General features: G+C 35.2%; 2 protein-coding genes across 19 annotated transcripts in view; one reads left to right on the top strand and one right to left on the bottom strand.

Annotated features, from left to right (window-relative positions):
• ORC4 (origin recognition complex subunit 4) overlaps positions 1–5,573 on the bottom strand; it is a 96,677-nt gene extending 91,104 nt beyond the window's left edge. For 7 of the 16 annotated variants that reach the window (XR_011254554.1, XR_011254549.1, XR_011254550.1 and 4 more), the window contains exons 1-2: positions 4,636–4,776; positions 856–976 (exon numbers count right to left, since the gene is read on the bottom strand). Coding sequence is in view for 2 of the 16 variants with exons in the window: in XM_069577619.1 (XP_069433720.1) it covers positions 856–950 (95 nt within the window). In the remaining 14 variants the exon portion in view is untranslated. Of the gene's footprint in view, positions 1–855; positions 977–4,635 lie in introns of all 16 variants that reach the window. The other 9 variants (XR_011254552.1, XR_011254551.1, XM_069577624.1 and 6 more) reach the window with 7 other exon arrangements.
• Positions 5,010–18,614, top strand: part of MBD5 (methyl-CpG binding domain protein 5) — a 477,029-nt gene continuing 463,424 nt past the window's right edge. For all 3 annotated transcript variants that reach the window (XR_011254548.1, XM_069577616.1, XM_069577617.1), the window contains exon 1: positions 5,010–5,668. The gene's annotated coding sequence lies outside the window, so the exon portion shown is untranslated. The remainder of the gene's footprint in view (positions 5,669–18,614) is intronic.

Raw genomic sequence — 18,614 nt, 5'->3', positions numbered from 1 at the left:
AAAAAATGTACAGAAACAGGCAAAAAAATACTGAAATAACATATATCAACATCTTAACAGAATTATTTATGAGTGTAGAGATTATAGGTGAATTTCAGTTTTTACTTTTACACTGAATTTATATTAATTGGGGGGAACTTAAAAAATAATCATGTTGCATACTTAATGTATCTTATGATTTGAGAATAAAGTAATCAGTAGTAACTATAACAACAAAATTTTAACTTTTAAAAAGTATGTCACAGATAATTATTTCAACATAATTTTTTAAATACATTATGCCATCAGACATTGCATCAAAGTGCTGCTATAACACAGCTGGACATAATACAAACCAACAGGTTTTAGAGAAAATATTTTAGGTATTTATTCATTATAAACTAAGTTGATATAGATATATATGGAACTATTAGGAGAAGTGATTATTTTAAAAGAGCAGTATAAGTTGACATTTCTGGGTCATCCATATAAAAAGTGTTTATTTTTATACACTGTGGAAAGATTAAGGAAAACTGAAAACGTGCATGAGTGTGTCCAAAGAAAACTAACACACTTAGAATTTTAATCTTGTCAAATCTGACTTCAATCTTCATACTTCATTACACAAAACGTCATAGTAATCTCAATTCCATTATTCATCAAAGAAGCAGTATAAAATACAAAAAACAAAGACTTTATTGGAGGTGAAGAGAAAGAAAGAGAACTATGTGAGATTAAGGGGAAAATATTAGAAAAAATTAGCGATCTCAGCACATGCTTGTGTGAAGATAACTAAGCCACACTAGGAGTGAAAAGGGGAAAACAAATTTAAGTAAAAGAATGAGGAACGTGAGAGTGTAAGTGTTAGTTGCTTACTCATGTCTGACTCTTTGCGATCCCATGGACTGTAGTCTTTCAGGTTCCTCTGCCCATGGAATTCTCCAGGCAAGAACATTGGAGTGGGTAGCCATTCACTTCTTCAGGGGATCTTCCCGACCTAGGGATTGAACCTGGGTCACCTGTACTGTAGGCAGATTCTTTACCATCTTTATATTCTTTACCAGGGAAGCCAACTATCTATACCAAGTTTCATCCACCTCCTAGTTTATAATGTTCAACTCATATCTTATTTTCCCATTAAAGCATTAGTACAATGTACAAGGCTATCTAGACTCATCAGCCAATCCTGTTCAAATAAGATAAACACATAACATAGCCAGTATTTTAGTTTGGGTTAAAATTCATTGACAAAACCATCTCCAAAAGGCCTGCAGTGCTAAAATGATCAAAATTAAGCAGAATCCCTTTCCACTCCATCAGAAGACAAGTGGTTCCAGAGAGGATAATACAGAAAGATCCTACACTAAGAGACAGCAAGCACAGTAGAGGGTGAGAGTATCAAAGAATTAAAAAAATAAAAAAAGAATGTTGAGATTCCTGAGCTCTGTTTTCACCTGGTTCTCAGAGCACTGGAAATCAGGCTTATACCTTGATACCTTATACCAGGAGCAAGAGGCAATACTGACCTTTAGAACTGGGTAATTTCTCCGTTGTGAATGGCTTCCCTATGCACTGTAGGATGTTCAACAGCACCTGCAGCATCTATCCAGTGGTTTTCTGTAGCAACCCATTTCTGATAACCAAATATGTCTCTGAGACACTGACAAATGTCTTGGGGAGATCATATTGAAACAGCTAAGAACCACTGACTCTAAGGCAGAAAATTAGACAATCCTTCTTGTTGGACTCTTACTAGCCCAAGAGAAAAAAAACTTCCAAATACCTAAAGGAACTTTAAGGAAATTGATATTTGGGTTTCCCAGCCAAATTTTTCCACAGTGAGAACCATCAACAGCTAGCAAACCTTAGCTAAGTTAAGAGAGGCATGAAATGTTTCCAATGTTCCTTACAAAAATTTGAACACAATCAAGGATCACAACAGAGCCAAGGAAAGCCTCTAAAGTGAGACTAAAATACATCAACACAAAGAATAACTTAGAAAACACAGAGTGCGCAGGGAGAACAAACCTCAAAACAAAACTTTAAATCCATAAATGCCGTGGGGGCGGGGGGCGGGAATACAAAGATCAAAAAATGGTACTGAAAATAAAAAAAAAACAATAGGAGAAATGAAAGTCCCAAGGTTTGAAAAATCAAGTACATTTCCCAGAAAGTGTAAAGCAAAAAACTGGAAAAATATGAAAAATGGGAGAAAGGAAATAGGTCCAGCAGTATAATGTCTAATTGCAGGTACAAGAAACACTGAGGTAGGGAAATTACAGAAAATGAATCACGAACTTTAGAGCTGAGGGATACAGGTTGCTAGGTTGAAAGAACTCATGAAATGTGTATAAATTTCTACGGACTCATGAATTATCTCACATTACTGTGATGTTTCAGAACACTGTATAAAACAAAGATAAGAATCTATAAGCTTCAAACAAAAAGGTTGCAGAAGCTTCCATAGGGGAGAAGGAAGTGAAATGCAGCATTAAAAACAAGAAAGGAGTCAAATTTTTATCAAAGACTAAGAATTTCTCCTCAAATCTGAAGAGAAACATTACCAATTTAGAATTCTACACCCAGTCAAACTAACAGAGTACAGTAAAGACAGTTTCAGGAACATAAGGCCTCACAACATTCAACTCTCAAATAGCCAATAAATTTTTGAAAAACTGCTCAACCCCATTAACAATCAGGAACTGCAAATTAAAATAATAACATAAAGCTAGCTTCATCAGATTGGCAAAAACAAAAACTACCAACTGTTTTCAAAACTGTAGAAAAAAGGATCTATCATACATTGTTGGGGGGAGTATAAATTGATATATTCACTTCAAAAAGTTTGGCATAGTCTACATTCTGAAGAAATGCATGCTACGTATATAAAATGCATGCTTAAGATTACACAGAGTTGTACTATTTCTAAGCGCTAAAAACTAGCCACAATCCAAATGTCCATAATACTAGACTAGTTAAATTAATTGTGTATGTTCACAAAATGACTTACTACACTATACTTACTTATAAACATTACTACCAGCAATGAAAATACATGAACTAGACTTAACAGGACTGACTGAAAATGATACATAACATGTAATTCAGTTACATACAGGATTTTTTTTTTTTTAAAGGCAAAACCAATCTATATTGTTTAGGAATGCTGACAAAGGTGGTTAAAAAATACTTGAAATAAAAGTGAAGGGGACAGCAATGTTCTAATTCTTCATTTTGATACAGAATACTGTGTTCACAATTATTCATTATACTGTATATCTGTGGCTTGTGCATTTTTCCACATTCTGTTTACTAATCATTAGAACTAACCATTATATTTTATAACTATGATTTGTACACTTTTGCACATTTAGTGTTTTGACGCAAAAAAACGATTTAAAGTTTGTTATCTATGGCACTTTTATGGCTCTGCTATAACTTTTTTGTTCTAAAGTGTCATATATTTGGTTTCAGTAGAAACAAAACTTTAAGGCACCAGAGTCCAGTTTTTATTCCATTTGACAGGATTATTGCACACACGGAAAGTGGTAAAAGCACTAGTCAGTGATGCATAAACAAAATTCAGTGTCAAAACATACAAGACGACTAAGCAGTAACTTTACCTGATAGCATACCCTAAAAGAAATCACTAAGTAATACAAACACAATAAACATGAGGAATTTCAGAGTCTTGGGTTTAAAAAAAAGTTTACAAAAAATCATAACTGAAAGACTGAAATGGTTTTATTTATGATTTTATGGACAGAATGTGAGAAAGAAACAATGCTATTTTACTTAAAACAATTATTAATGAAAACTCGTCTTTTTTAAACACTCTGAATTAACATGAGGGAACTATTACTTCCAGCAAAAACAGTAGCATTTGAGAAACCAACGGCTCTAAATCTGAGGCTAGTAACCAAAGAAACTAAAAACATCTTTTTAAAAATCTCGCATCTACACTAAAGGGAAAAGTTTGATGATGTCCACTTCTCTATCAACGATTACTAAGACACAATATCAAGAATTACACAATTCCCCCCTTCTGAGAAATGCTACAGGCATTTTGTTGCGGAAACCACGCGAGACACGGAGGGAAATTCTACTGAAGAACCAACTGCCTGCTTGCTCCATCCTCAAAGCCACTCCAGAATTTCTGTGAGGTTAACGAAATAAGGACTGATGGTAGTAACACCCAATATAAACAATACATCCAATGACAGAAGTTGCCAAAATTCACACAGCTTGTTTCTCTCCCTGGACAGGTGCCCCACTGTGAGGTGAAGCAGTTAACAGAGTCATCTGCTGAGGGTTCTGAGATCCCATTTCTCTCTTACACCTGGACCATCACATTTCTCACCATCACCGAGTGTAGCCACCACATGCCACAGATTTAGGTTCATGAGCTCATCTACGCTCCCTACGCTCGTCCAGGATTCGCCGCCGGCTGGCTCAGAGGGAAGCCACGAGACGGAAGGAGCCCGCCTAGATTCTGGCCTGTCTGGCCTAGACAAGCCTGCCCCCCTTCCCGCATTCCCAGTCTCTAAAGCGTTCCGTCCTCTCCTTTTCGATTCGCCTTTCGCCACAGGCGCCCAAGGCTTACGTTTTGAGGCTAGTCCACTCCAGGTTACCTCTCATGAAAAAGTTCTCTCTTACCAGGGCAGAGCCGGATTCCGGAGACGGTGGAAATCGCTTCACAGGTTCCTCTCTCAGCGTTCTCGGCTCTGCTTCACCTGCAGCTGCCAACGAATTCACCGACTCCCGGCATGCCCCGCGCAGGCACCGCCTCCCCACCCCGCCCCTCTCCCGCCCAAACACGTGACCTCCTTTAGCCTCCGTCCACGCCCACTTCCGTTCCTCCACTTTCCCTTAGGAGGGAGGAGGGGACTGGGGGTGTTAAAGAGTAGCGACTTCCTCCTACTCTCCGCCCCCGCCTCTCTACCCCCTGCTACAATGTCTTCCGGGTCGCGATCGCCTCGGAGCCTTCTGGGAAACCATCTCATTTCCTCCCCTCCCCCTCCTCCTGCCTTCAACCAACCAGCCTCCCGTCAGAGAGGGACATGCGCAGTGAGTGCCTCCCGTCTCTTCTACCCGAACCCCCCTCCCCCCCCCAAGCAGAGAGACCCCAGCAGCAGCAGCAGCTGATGATGAAGAGAGAGGCAGTGGCAGAGGGGGGGGGCACCTTTTATTTCTATTTTTAAAGGGACAGGACACTAATTTTATCCCACTTCAACCTTGAATTGAGGGGGGTGGGGGGAAGGCGGCTGAGTTCCTTCCCCCACCCTCCAGCCCTGAGACCTGAGAGGGGGATTGAGCCTGAGAGAGAAGGAGAAGGAGTTTCTTCTTCTTCGAAAACCCCCATCCACGACTCCTACCCCCTCACCCCTCCACTAGCCTCTCTCCCGAGCCCCCTCCATCCTCCTCCTCTTTGGCCGTGAGAGGAGAGAAAGAGACCAAAAGCCTCTTAGCAACACAGACCCTTCTCTGCTGTTGCTGCTGCTGCTGCTACTGCTGCTGCTGCTTGGCCCTGGCTGGAGACATCTCACTACACCCAGGAGCAGCCACTTCCCCAGCTCTCCTCCTCCTTCGCCTCCTCCTCCTCCTCCACTCCCCCCCCCCCCCCTTTATTACCCTTTGTGTCATCCTCCACAGCTCCAGGGAAGGCACTCAAAAGTGGGGGGCAGAAAAGGTAAGTGTGTCTGTGGGGGCTTCATTGCCTTCCTCTGGCTCTGACTTTAACTCCGGGGCAACAGTAGCACCAAACCACATACGCAGTGGAGCTCCGGGGTGAGGAGGGGGTGGTGCTGGGGGTGGTGGTGAAGGAGGGGTTGGAGTGGGGAGGGGTGTGTGAGGTGGGTGCCCATCCTGTCAGAGGAGGAAGGGCACTTTTTATTTTTATTTGCTGTTGTCAAAAGTGGTTTCTCTCCTCCAGCTAACATCTGATTGTGTCTTGCTCCAGTGGGGGAGAATACAAAAACAACCCCCTCCTTCCTCCAATGAGGCGCCAGGGAAAGAGACAGAAAGAGGCACACTTTCTAGATGTCACTTAAAAAAAATCATTTGGAGAGCTTTTTTCCTTTTTCCCTAGGAAAAGCTCCACTGCATTTGTTTCTGAGTGGGAAAATGTCGGGATCTGGATTGTATCGGAACTGCTTATCCATTTGTAGACCTGAGTGTTTTCCCCTTTTTGGTTCTGTATGTGATTTGGATATTGACTTCAGTGTTGGAACAGACTTGATTGGTTTTTGCTTCCTGGGTTTAATTTTCCTTTTTTTTTGTTTTGTCTGACTTGCATAGAAAATTTCAAAATTTGGGTTGATAGAGGCCTTTGGTTAGGTTTTGACTTGTATTACTGCTTTTTTTGTTTAATGTTTGTTTCATATATCAGCATATTAAAGTTAAAAGGTTAAAATGCTTTAAGTTAAATATCACTGGTATTGTTTCTCCCTGTATATGTTCGTGATATTTATTTTACATAAGATGAGAATATTATCTATTTTATAATTAATCTAAGTATTTTTCTAATCTTTGTAACTTGTCTGAACAAGTAATCCCCATTGAAAACTTTTATGTTGTTCTGACTTTATGGAAGGCCAAACCTCTCCATCAATAGTTTGCTGGATTGGTACCACTTGCAGTTTTAACTGAATTATTTATTTACTGTTGTAAATTGAGATGAGTTTTTCATCTCTGGGGGGTACTGAACCAGATTGCTCACTATATGTGAAAGGATACAAATTCCTAAAATGTTTTCATAATTCAAGGAAATCATGATGGTATAGTTAGTACATGCATTGTAGTGAGATATAAATTGAAAGATAAATCAGATTTAGGTTTATAAAGGAACAGTCTTGATAAAAATAACTATTTTTCATTTTTACATGGTATGTTCTCAGTGAATGGTTTTCAAATTCAGTACTGTATTTGATTTCAGAAATGCTAGAAAGTATGTTTCTGATGTAGGCCTTTTACTAGAGCTTACATTAGAAAGTGGTATTTTGTTTCATATGTACATTTCTTTATCCTTTCCTTAAAGATGGATGCACACATTCACACACATACAATCTCTCTCTCTCTCTCACAGGCACACACATACACACCCTTTTCTTATAACTGCATTGGTATCTCTGATCCCATAATTTATGTCAGCAAAAAATATTCTCCTGTAAAGTAGCAATTTTGTGATCAGACTGGCAATGTGAAAACAGCAATTTGATCAACTAGAAAGGATTGAAGAAAAATAAATCTAGAAGGATATTTGACACAAATATTAAAAAGACATGATAATACTTTTAATTTTTTAATTTTCTTGATGGTAAAGCGAAAACAATATATTTACACTTTAGAGACAGGAAAGCGTTGCATGTGTAGAAGCTTGTTCTGTAAAATTTTAATTACCAACTGTGTGCAAAAGTAGACATTTACACAGGGGAAGGAAAAGCTGTGTAGCAATAAACAACATGGTCCTATTTCTCTCCTTTCTGTTGTGAATTTGAACAATTTCTTACCTTTCTCTGAATTGTAATTGGTGCACTTTGGCAGAAATCTGTGCCAAGTTCAAGTTTGTCTCCCAATAATAGTATTTCAGAACCACCTAGGATTTCTTATCCTCACCTTAATACCTCAGCAACCTTAACATAAAAGACGGAAGTAGAATATAATGAAGAAATAAGTTTTAAGTAAAGTGAATTGAGTAGGTTATTGGGGTGCTAGTTTCCCAGTAGGCAGCTGAGAGAAAATTTATAGCTTGATTATAATACTTTACTTACTTTCTGTTTTTATTTAAAAACATTTCTTATTCCACCACCCTCAGGGTAACCCTATATAGTTTAAAGATTCTAGACTGCCTCTAAGTTGAAAAATGACTTACCTTTAAAAAAGCTGTTTATTTTTTTATGGCTTGTTTTTTACGTATTAAGATATATTTTAGAGTTGTAAGTTTCATGGAGGTGGTATCTTGGAGGTCATTTTATCCAACGCTTCATTTTCCATATTGCGGGAGTTCAGAGAGTTGCAGAAGCTTATGCAGAGTTCCAAGGCCTGAAAGTAAACAGCACATGGACCAGAGAACTCTGGTCTCTTGACATTCGCTAAGCTACACTATCTCATTTTCTTTTATCAGGAATAAAACTATTGTGCACATGACACTTAAGGTGTTTATATGGGGTCATATTCTAATAATATTAAAATAAATAGCTATAAAACTGTAATTTTGTCCATTTACAATTCAGTAATTTGTTGTTGATTTTTTTTTAGGGGGTACTGATTCCTCTCATTGTGGATTGCGACTGTTTTGAGAATTATTTCAGCCTTCCCTAATGGTTATTTCCCCCCCTGCACTTCTAGTTAACCAGTGAATATACTTCTTACTCCTGTATTAAGCTATATATATATATACATATATATATGTATATATATATATGAAAAATGCATATTGTATTATAAATGCTTTTTTATGAAACTTGCTGTGTGAACTACTTAAGTAAGACTAAATTTTTTTTTCTTGTTAGCATTTATATCCCCCACAGCACAGTTTTCAGTACACAGTAGGTCCTAATGGTTGTTTGTCATATTTGATAGTATAGTTAGACATATTTGAATTTCTTGACTCTTAGATGTAGAATTTCTTCATTTTCTTCCTTTTTCCTTTCCTTCCTGCTACAGTGTATTCACTACCATGATTTTTTTTCTTTATCTTTACTATGGTTCTCACTTTTTCTAGTGGCCAAATTAAATCCTATTAACAAATAGTACTCATAAGAAGTAAAAACATATTTTGTACAGGATGCGATTTGACAAAAATGATTTATTTTAAATAAGGGATTAAAAAATTCCAATTAAGAGTGTACTAGCAAATATTCGGGATATACTTAAATTTCATTTCATTGAGTAACTGGCAGAATAGGTTATTGGAATGATTAGCCTGCATTTACCAGCTCTATAAAGCAACTGTAACATAGGTGACGTGTTTCCCTTTGTTTTTTTCGGTCCTTACCCAGACAATTACCAACTTTCCAGTTTTCTGTGGATATGAAGATTATTCCTAGTCATCAGTGGGACCCCAGGAAGTCAGCCAGAAAGCCTATGTGCAACTTATGAACCTTTGCAAACTTGTCTGTATTTTGAATGTATGTGCTAAACAGATTGTACTCACTCATTAAACGTTTATCGAGTATCTAATGTATGTCAGGCACCATGCTAGGCATCTGAGAAACAAGGATGGGTCCCTACAGTTTGTGGAAGGTATCTTAATTGTGTTACACAGGTGTATTGGTCATAAATTATTTAATGTTTCTACCTAAATTAATTTTATGAACTAAATGGATAGTGCCAGGTAGAAAAATGGATGTTTAAAAAGGATATTTGCTGTATTTTATTAGAACAAACTAATATAAAGAAAAAAATTTACACTTAATAATGTATTCTGTAGATTTCTGTATATAATTCAGTAATTTTAGACCATGAAAATAGCGTATATGGCTATCACTTCTGATATTTTATTGCTATATACTTCTCTTTGAAGATGACCAACACTGTTCATTTAAGTATGTATTTTTTACTAAATTATCACCCCTCCTAAAAACCCAACTCTCTAATCTTAAACTTTTTTTCCTTCTAAAGTAACTTTCTCTTTACATCTCATATAAGAAGTTATCTTTCATGGTTCATTGGAAGACATTGTATAGATTTAGTTATTTTCTACCATAGTTTAAGCTGACAGTATGATTTAATTAAAATGGAATAATTAATTGGCTTCCCTGGTAGCTCAGATGATAAGAATCTGCCTGCAATATAGGAGACCAGGGTTCCATCCCTGGCTCTGGAAGATCCCCAGGAGAAGGGAATGGCAACCCACTCTAGTATTCTTGCTTGGAGAATTCCGTGGACAGAGCAGCTACATACAGTCTATGGGGTCACAAAGAGTCGGACATGACTGAACAACTAACATACACATACCGTTTAGGAGTTTTGGAATTTTTAACGTGTGCTTCATGTATTTCTCCGATATCCTCATAAGAAACTTCCCCATTCTAGTTTTAAATCAGTTGCAGTTTTTAATCTTTATATGTGACATCGTTTCCAGTGCCTTAGTAAAATGAGTTCTTAGTTGAATGATTTCTTAGAAACAAAAAGTACTATCTTAGTTCTGTCATAGTTTTTAGTACATAAATTTAAAAGCATGTTAGAGATTTCCTGAATTTCCTTTGCTCTTATATACCTTTTAGAATAATACTTTTTCACTGGTTAAAAAAAGGAGGGGATCCCCTACTGGGTACAGTATTTTGTGAAGGTAAATAGATTTCTGAGGGTCAGTCAATTCTGATCTCTTTCACATTCATTCTTAATTTTCTGTGTTAGTAATAATTATATTACTTACCATTCATTTTAACTGACTAGCTCTGTGATAAATATTATCAATCTCAGTCAGTCCTTAAAGTAGTCCTAAAAACATTGTAACATTGTCTCCATGTTATAAATGAGGAAACCTATTAGAATAAAACAAAACAAAAAAAACCTATTGGCAGCAAAATATTCCATCATGGTAAATTCATGACACTTTCTAATTAAAGACAGTAAAGAATTTTTATCAGTCAGTAAAGTACTCTGATAAACATTAGTAAAATTGTGGCCCCAGTAGCTTATTGATAGGGTACTGGAAATTTTCTCAAAATTTATGAGGACAGAAAAACAGACCAGTGTACAGCTTGGAAATAAAATATACGTAAAGTCAGTCTTCTCATCATACAGCAAAAATGACACTTAGACCTTCTAGATATTAAACTTACTTTGTCTTGCATAGAATTAAATTTGGCATTTTGTTTCATGAAGTTTGAAGGTTTCAACAATTTGTGATCCACTGAATATTTACTATAAAAATTTTTGTATAACTGTTGATAATGGAAAACCTATAAACAAAACAGAGTTTATATTGCCTAATGTTTTGGTATGTGTATATGTGTACTTTCTGTACCCTCTATCTTACAATATTTTTCATAGTTACTACATGATGAATATAGGATGAAGTTTAACATACTCTTTTCAGTATTGCTTAAAGTCAAATTTTTTTGGTATAAGAATGTACGACTTGGATTCTCTAGATGCCGAAATTATTAGGTAGTTGTTCTTTAAAGCAGCTACTGAATTAAGAGCCAGCTAGCAAAGTTGATTTTTATATTCTTTACTTTTAGGAGAAAAAAATAATTTTAAAAAATTCTATTTTATTAATCAAGTAACTTTCATATCCATCCTAAGTAATGCAATTCATTCTGTATGCTTACTCTGTTATCCTATAAATATACCAATGCATATGACCAGTAGAGTTTGGAAATATTTTTAAATGCTATAGAACTATTCTATGTCATCTGTTATTCTTTAGAAAAGAAGCTTTATAATAAATGTGATTTATTGCTTTTAAACTAATTAAATAATTGGTGGGAGTGAAAAAAATCTATGGTCCTAAATAACCTCCTTTAGATAACCTACAGGTAATTCAGTTGAAAGTAGAGATTCTAACTCTTTAGCATTTCACTTTGAGGTATTTCTATATCATGTAATATTTTAGAGGTTGGAATGACTCGGTATAACTCTTCAGACAAAGGGTGAACTAGGCTTAATGTATGTTAAGGTTTATCTGTTAAGGTTTATCTTCTAATGTAGCTGGACAGAAAAGAAAATCACTAATGATACCATACATGGTGGAAAGCATACAGTTCAGAGTTGGTTAAAATTCTGATTTGAGTCCTTTCTTGGCTTGACCTTTGTAACCTTTTCTTAAGAGAACTTGTAATTAAATTCTGTGATTTTTCCTTGTATGCAAAGCTGTTGTTTTCTACGCCTTGATTCCAGAACTATCTACCACTCTGTTGACCACTAATTAATATAATCCATACATTCTTAATATCTCTAGTATCTAAAAATAATAATCTAGGTTCACTGGTGTTGGAGGAGGGAAGTATTCCACATTCAACAAAATGTGTTGATTTTTACATAGCTTCTTTACTGATCTAAAAAGTATATGTTATGTAAAATAGAAAAGATTTTTATTTATTTGGGTATTTATCATACCAGTGGTGTTTGTAGCTGGTAAGAGCTTTCTGATATACAATGAACTGAACACTGTAGTGAATATTCAGTGAACTCAGTGAACATTCAAACTTGAATTAATGATAAATAAAGTTGTCATTACTGAATATTAAGTAACATCAGAATAGTTAGGAGAAATCGAATACATATTCCAGTAATGACAGAAATTTAGAAGTTGTGTTTTAGCATTATTCCAAAATCATTTTCCTTCTTCTACATTCGTCACACCGGAGTTTGTGCTGAAGGATTTCTTGGCCATTTTGGAGACTGTAATCTAGTTTAAAGGTTTGTTTATGCTTCCCATCTCTGTTCTGCTGATGGTATTAGAATGCAGGCCAGAGCCAGACATCTAACTGTTTATAACATTCAAACTTCAATTAAAGCTACAGTGTTCAGTTCACTGTATATCAGAAAGCTCTTACCAGCTACAAATACCACCAGTAATTATGGCAATGACTTTGTGTGACCATAGGCTTTCCTAAATCACGCCAGTCCTTACGAATTCCTTTTTTATTTAGCGAGTACTAACTTTTAATTATTTTATAGAAGTATAAAAATGAACTGTATTTTCTTCTACACATACTATAGCATTTCCTTTTAACAATCTTTTTTGATAATAAAACCTAACAGCTTATATTTTTGAACATCTTATTTAAGTGATCCAGGTTAGCTTTTTTTAAGATTAGTAAATTTTTAGTAGGTGTTCATTTTGCTATCCACTTGATTTGACTCCCGTTTCTAGTTTGAAGAATATAGTATTATTTGGTCTGTTAAAAAACAAAACTATCAGTCACATTACTACAGTTTTCTTACATGTATGAGAGGAGACTAGATGCACATAATACAGATTTCAATCTCATATTGTTTTTCTGGTCTGCTGCTCTTACCGTTTGTGGTTTCTGTGTTTTCAGTATGATGATAAACTGTTTTTAAAGTTTTCTTTAAGCTGGTAAGAATTCTCTGAAAACAGTTTTCAGCAGCTTCTCTGTTTTTTGTACACTTGAATCAGAAAATGAATTGTGTATGTGTCTAGTTTTTCTAATTAGCAGTCAGATTTGCTATATTATATGGGCTTCCCTGGTAGTTCAGAGGTTAAAGCTTCTGCCTGCAATGCGGGAGACCCTGGTTTGATCCCTGGGTTGGGAAGATTCCCTGGAGAAGGAAATGGCAACCCACTCCAGTATTCTTGCCTGGAGAATCCCATGGACGGAGGAGCCTGGTGGGCTACAGTCCATAGGGTCGCAAAGAGTCAGACACGACTGAGTGACTTCACTTTCTTTCACTTTCTTTCTTTCTTTTGCTTTTTATAAAGGTAAATTTTTTTTTTTAGTTTTTTATTTTTTTAATTTTAAAATCTTTAGTTCTTTTATAAATTTTAAACCTTGATTTACTAAATGTATATATTCTTTATATACATATATTTTTATTAAAATATAAATTTATAGATTTAAACATTTTTGGGATGATGAAAAATGATATTAAACTGAATGAAAACTTGCTATAACACTCTTAAGCAACATTACGATGGAGAAAGCTACATTACTCATTTTCCTTGGCACTGAAACTAATAATCCATTCATTTTGGAATATTATAGGGTAGGAGGTTAGGAAATACTACCTATGATGTCTAAAGATAAGCACTAACAATAGTCATGCAAAATTTTTGTGGGCTAAAAACCTGGAAAGATAGCTAAAGCTAAATTGAAACCAAGTCACAGAATAATGTGCATAGTATGATTCCATTTATGTTAAAAAAAGAAAGATTAACATGTATACAACATATAAAAGTATATTTGTACACATGTAGCACAATTTTGTTTATATGCATATATTTTTATAAAAAGAAAAGTTGAATAAAATATATGCCTTATAGTTATGTAAATACATTAAGAAATGTTTTTTAAAAATATGTACCAAATTGACTCCTTAGTTTATAGAAAGTATGTATGTGGGATGCTGGAAGGTTGAAGAATTCTTAACTGTTTTGAATACTTTAGTATTCTCTCTCTTTAATCGCTAAGTCGTGTCCAACTCTTAGATTTGTTTTTAAGAATCAGCTCATATGCATGTACTGATTTTATAATGGAATTTAATTTTCTTATAATTTTTTTGCTAATTTTATAATTTTATATATTAAAGGATAGAGAAAAAGAATGACCCATGAAAATTGCAGTCGTACCCCTAATCAACTGTCCATGACTACCTTGAAGAGAATTGAGTATTAGCTAACAATCATCATAGCTTGATAAAGAATTAGGTCTGTTAGACTGATCTAATCTTACCTAACAGGGTGAAAAAAGCCTAGTCAGTTGAGGCAGAAACAGTGGATGTAATCTATACTGGTTTTTTATTTTGCTTCTTATTGCAAAATGCATTTCTCACTTTCCTGGGAAAATATAAACTGGAGAACCAGTGAAGTCTGTCCGTCTTAAAAGTGGTAGACAGTATGTTTTTCCGTCTCAGATAAGATAAAATGTATGGACCTAAGATGGACTTTTGTTATTTTAATCAGTAATCCAAATTATTGTATGTTCATTCAAAATACAGATGGCATAGTCACTTAACATTTTTATGATGTTTTCTGTATTGGCCAACTGGTTTGAATAGAAGACAAAAATAAAACAAAAGTTTTTAAGATTAAGTCTTTTTTTGTTGTTTTTTAGTGACTGAAACTTATACTTGAAAAACACTTAAGGAGCCTTTGTAAAATGACACCAAACTGAGTATGTAAATACTCAGAGTAAAGAAGAAATTAGAATTCTGTAGAGTAAGTCACAGTGGACTTCTTGGGAGGACATTGAGTTAATCAGAATTTAGGTAGAGAAGAGATCCTCAGAAGAGAGTATTTCAAGTAAAGACAAAGTTTCCAATGGAATAAGGAGATAGGGGAGCTCATTTTTACTAGTCTGAAAGCTAGGATTGAATTTCAGAATAACCTGGTAAATTAGGATAGTGATTAGAAATAATATACTTTGCATTTATGTTTTAAAAACTTGTTTCCCAGAATGCAAGTCAGAAAAGAAATAGGGAAAAAAATAACTTGCATAAAAAAAATCAGACAGTGAAAATAGTTCTTTGCAACTATGACTGGTAATTATGTCAGAATCTGAAGCAAGTGTATGAGTTGGAAATTTAACACTATAGTTAAAATAGGAAAATTTTATCCAAGGATACTGAGGTTCTTTTTCCCTTCATAATTAAAATTCATACTTAGGTTGGTTCCTAGGATCAGTAATATACCATTAAAATTATAAATCTTGTATATAAATTCTAAAAAATAGCAAAAAGATACAGTTTATGTTTTCTTCAGTCACTTTAAAAGTTTTATTTAAATTTACTTCCAGCTGGCCTCATCATGTAACTTACCATCCCACCTACTCCCTACCATTTACTGAACTTTTTTTTTTTTTCCTGAAGAATAGCAATTTTAACAGGTTCTATCAAATATGACTCTCTGTTTTGTTCCATCCGAAAAATCATAATAATTTTTCCTCCAAAACTATGTAGAGGTCATTGACTTGGTGTTTATCTTTTTTTTAAATCAGCAGTTGGCTAATGTCTTTCCTCAACAAATGTGGGTTCACACCTATCATGTGCTTACTGGAATAGTAAGGGAAAAGAGACATGGGTCTTGCTCTTTTGAACTTAAGTCCTAGAAATGAAGGATATTGATCGGATAATTGTATAAATTAATGCAAAATTGAAACTATTTCATTTGCTGTGTAGAGGTACATGGTATTTAATATGAGGGCTTTTAGAAGGATAATTTAATCAATACGTAAGACCAAGGGAAGCTTTTATTTTGCTTAAGAAAGTGTTTAGTTAGCTGAAATGTTGATGAATTTGAGTCACATTGATCAAGGGGGAGAAAAATGTTTTGTGGAAGGAACAGTTTGTTCAAAAATTCCTGATGGTGGAGAGCATAATACATAACCTTAAATGAAGGTCAGAATGACAGAAGCTAAGAACTAGAGAGTACATGGTGAGAAGTAATACTGAGGAGTTATGTAGGAGCCAAATTACAGGATGTTGTAGGTGAAGATTTTCTTTTCTTTTTTTTAAAAAATTATTTATTTATTTGTCCACTCCGGGTCTTAGTTGCAGCATGCGAGATCTTCAGTCTTCATTGTGGCATGTGGGATCTAGTTCCCTGATCAAGGATTGAACTTGGGCCCCCTGCACTGGGAGTGCAGAGTCTTAGCCGCTGGACCACCAGGGAAGTCCCCAAGATTTTCTTATCTGTAGAGTTACTATATAAACTTAAACTAATATACTCAACAAAAAAACATATTACCACAGATGACCCTTGAACAGTTCTGAGGTAGGGATGCCAACCCTCCAAGCAGTCAGAAACCTGAGTATAATTTATAGTTGGTCATTTTATTCGTGGTTCTTCTGTATTGGAGGAGTCAACCAATTGCAGATCTTGCACTACTGTAGTATTTACTATTAAAGAAAATCCCTGTATAAGTGGATCCATTTGGTTGAAACCCCTCTTGTTCGTGTCAGCTCTACTTGTAAAAGGGTTGTTATTGTTACAGTTTATTTTTATTTCATTTTAAAACTCATACTTTGTCCTGTAGAGTCATTGTTGTAGTGGTTAAGTCTCCTAAAATCCCTTTATTAGAGTTAATAATTAAATGTAGTAAATATAACATTGTACCCTAAACATACCTAGATGGAACTTAGAAAAGCAAAGCAAAAGGGGGGTTAAAATTGTTGTCTCTACGTGCTTAAGAGAATCTTCTCGGTATGAGTGACTAAGTTTGAATAATTAAGAAAAAGAATAAGTCTGCAAGTATACCAGGCCAGTGTAAGAAAGCATAACGTATGATGTCATATTCAACTGGACAACTTGAGAAGACCCACAATTGGCACCTGGATATAGAACAGTGTGATGTCAGGAGCATACCAAGAAAGAGAAAGTAGAAGACATCACATTCACAAATTGAATGTTCCAAATCTTGACATATTTTTGTTAACATTATAGAACACAGTTTTTTTTTTTAAGCAGAATTTTGGAAATTCCCTGGCAGTCTAGAGATTAGAGGGCTACACTTCCACTCTAGAGGGCACAGGTTAGATCCCTGGTCTTAGTAAACTAAGATCCCACACACCCAGAGTGTGGCCAAAAAAAGTAGTATTGCAAAATGGTAACAATACTATGCCTACTATATATATGTATTTTTTTTTAACCGTAATTCAGCAGTCAGAAGTAGTTACAAATTTCTAAATTAACTATTTCAGGCCCTTGAAAATGTGTATGTCTCTTGAAGTCCTACTTTTAAAGACAAAATTGAAGAAATTTACTTTTTAATTCTTATTTTCCTTTTAACTTAGAACATTGTCAATAAGATATTTTCATTTCTTGTTGAGGTTTAAATTTTAAGCTTGTTTGAACACCAGTTTCTGTCTATATTAATAAACAATCTAATTAATAACTAAAGCTTCAGGAAATGCCCCAAGTATTAAGAACATTATAAAAAGATTGATAAATTACTTGAATTTTCTTAAGACCAAAATATCACAAAACGTGTTACATTGTAAGGAAAAGGTAAAATACATGCCAGCATTTGCTGAATGGACAGGGTGCCATCACATTGCTCTTGGCTGATGAATTCTGCCAATGTATCTTTTGTCAGGTGAGCTTTTTTTTGAAATTTAATTAAGTTAATTTATTCTTGGCTGTGCTGGATCTTTGTTGCTATGGGGCTTTATCTAGGGGCCACCCATTGCAGTGCATGGACTTCTCATTGTGGTGGCTTCTCTTGTGGAGCACAGGCTCTAGGGCACATGGGCCTGATAGTTGCAGCATACGTACAGGTTTAGTTACCTCATGGCCCATGGAATCTTCCCAAACCAGGGATTGAACCTGTGTCCCCTACATTGGCAGGTGGATTCTCAACCACTGAACCACGAGGGAAGCCCCAGTTGGGTAATCTTAAAGTACCTTTCTGGCATTCTCAGGTATGATTTTTAAAACAGATAAACATGTAAAATTAAGAACTATATAACTGAGTTTACTGTTTATTTACTTACGTATTTTCTTTTTTTAGACTTATTTATAAAACATTCTAAATGAGACAGTATCACTAGTATTGATTTATTTTACTACAGTGTCTAGCAAATTACTGATGATTCATAGGCCATAAGTATTTGGAAAGCTTACTAGTATTTGAAAAGACAGTTTACTAAATTTATCTGATAACTCTTAAGGGGTCATCAACAAAACCAGAGAATGACTTGGGAATTATCCTGTGATTTATGTGTTTCCTCTGTTTTATTAATACAACTTTCTACTTATTTTTCTGTCAAAGTCTATTCCAAAGATCCCTAGTTCTGTGATAATAGATTTGATTCCCCCCTCCCCCAAGTAAGATTTCTTCATCAAAATTTTAATAATGTGATTACAGAAGGTTTTGTTTTGTTTTTTAGTGCAGTGGTAATCACTAACATTTATTGAGTGCTTATTTTGTGGAACTCACCATTCTAAAAACATTCCAAGGAACAAGCTTAAGGAAGTTTCCTCATATTTCTTCACAGCTTGTATG

The sequence above is a fragment of the Ovis canadensis genome, chromosome 2 (assembly GCF_042477335.2).
Source record: "Ovis canadensis isolate MfBH-ARS-UI-01 breed Bighorn chromosome 2, ARS-UI_OviCan_v2, whole genome shotgun sequence".
In the NCBI taxonomy this organism is placed as follows: Eukaryota; Metazoa; Chordata; class Mammalia; order Artiodactyla; family Bovidae; genus Ovis; species Ovis canadensis.
The sequence above is the reverse complement of the archived record's forward strand: the minus strand, read 5'-3'. Positions and strand labels throughout refer to the sequence as shown.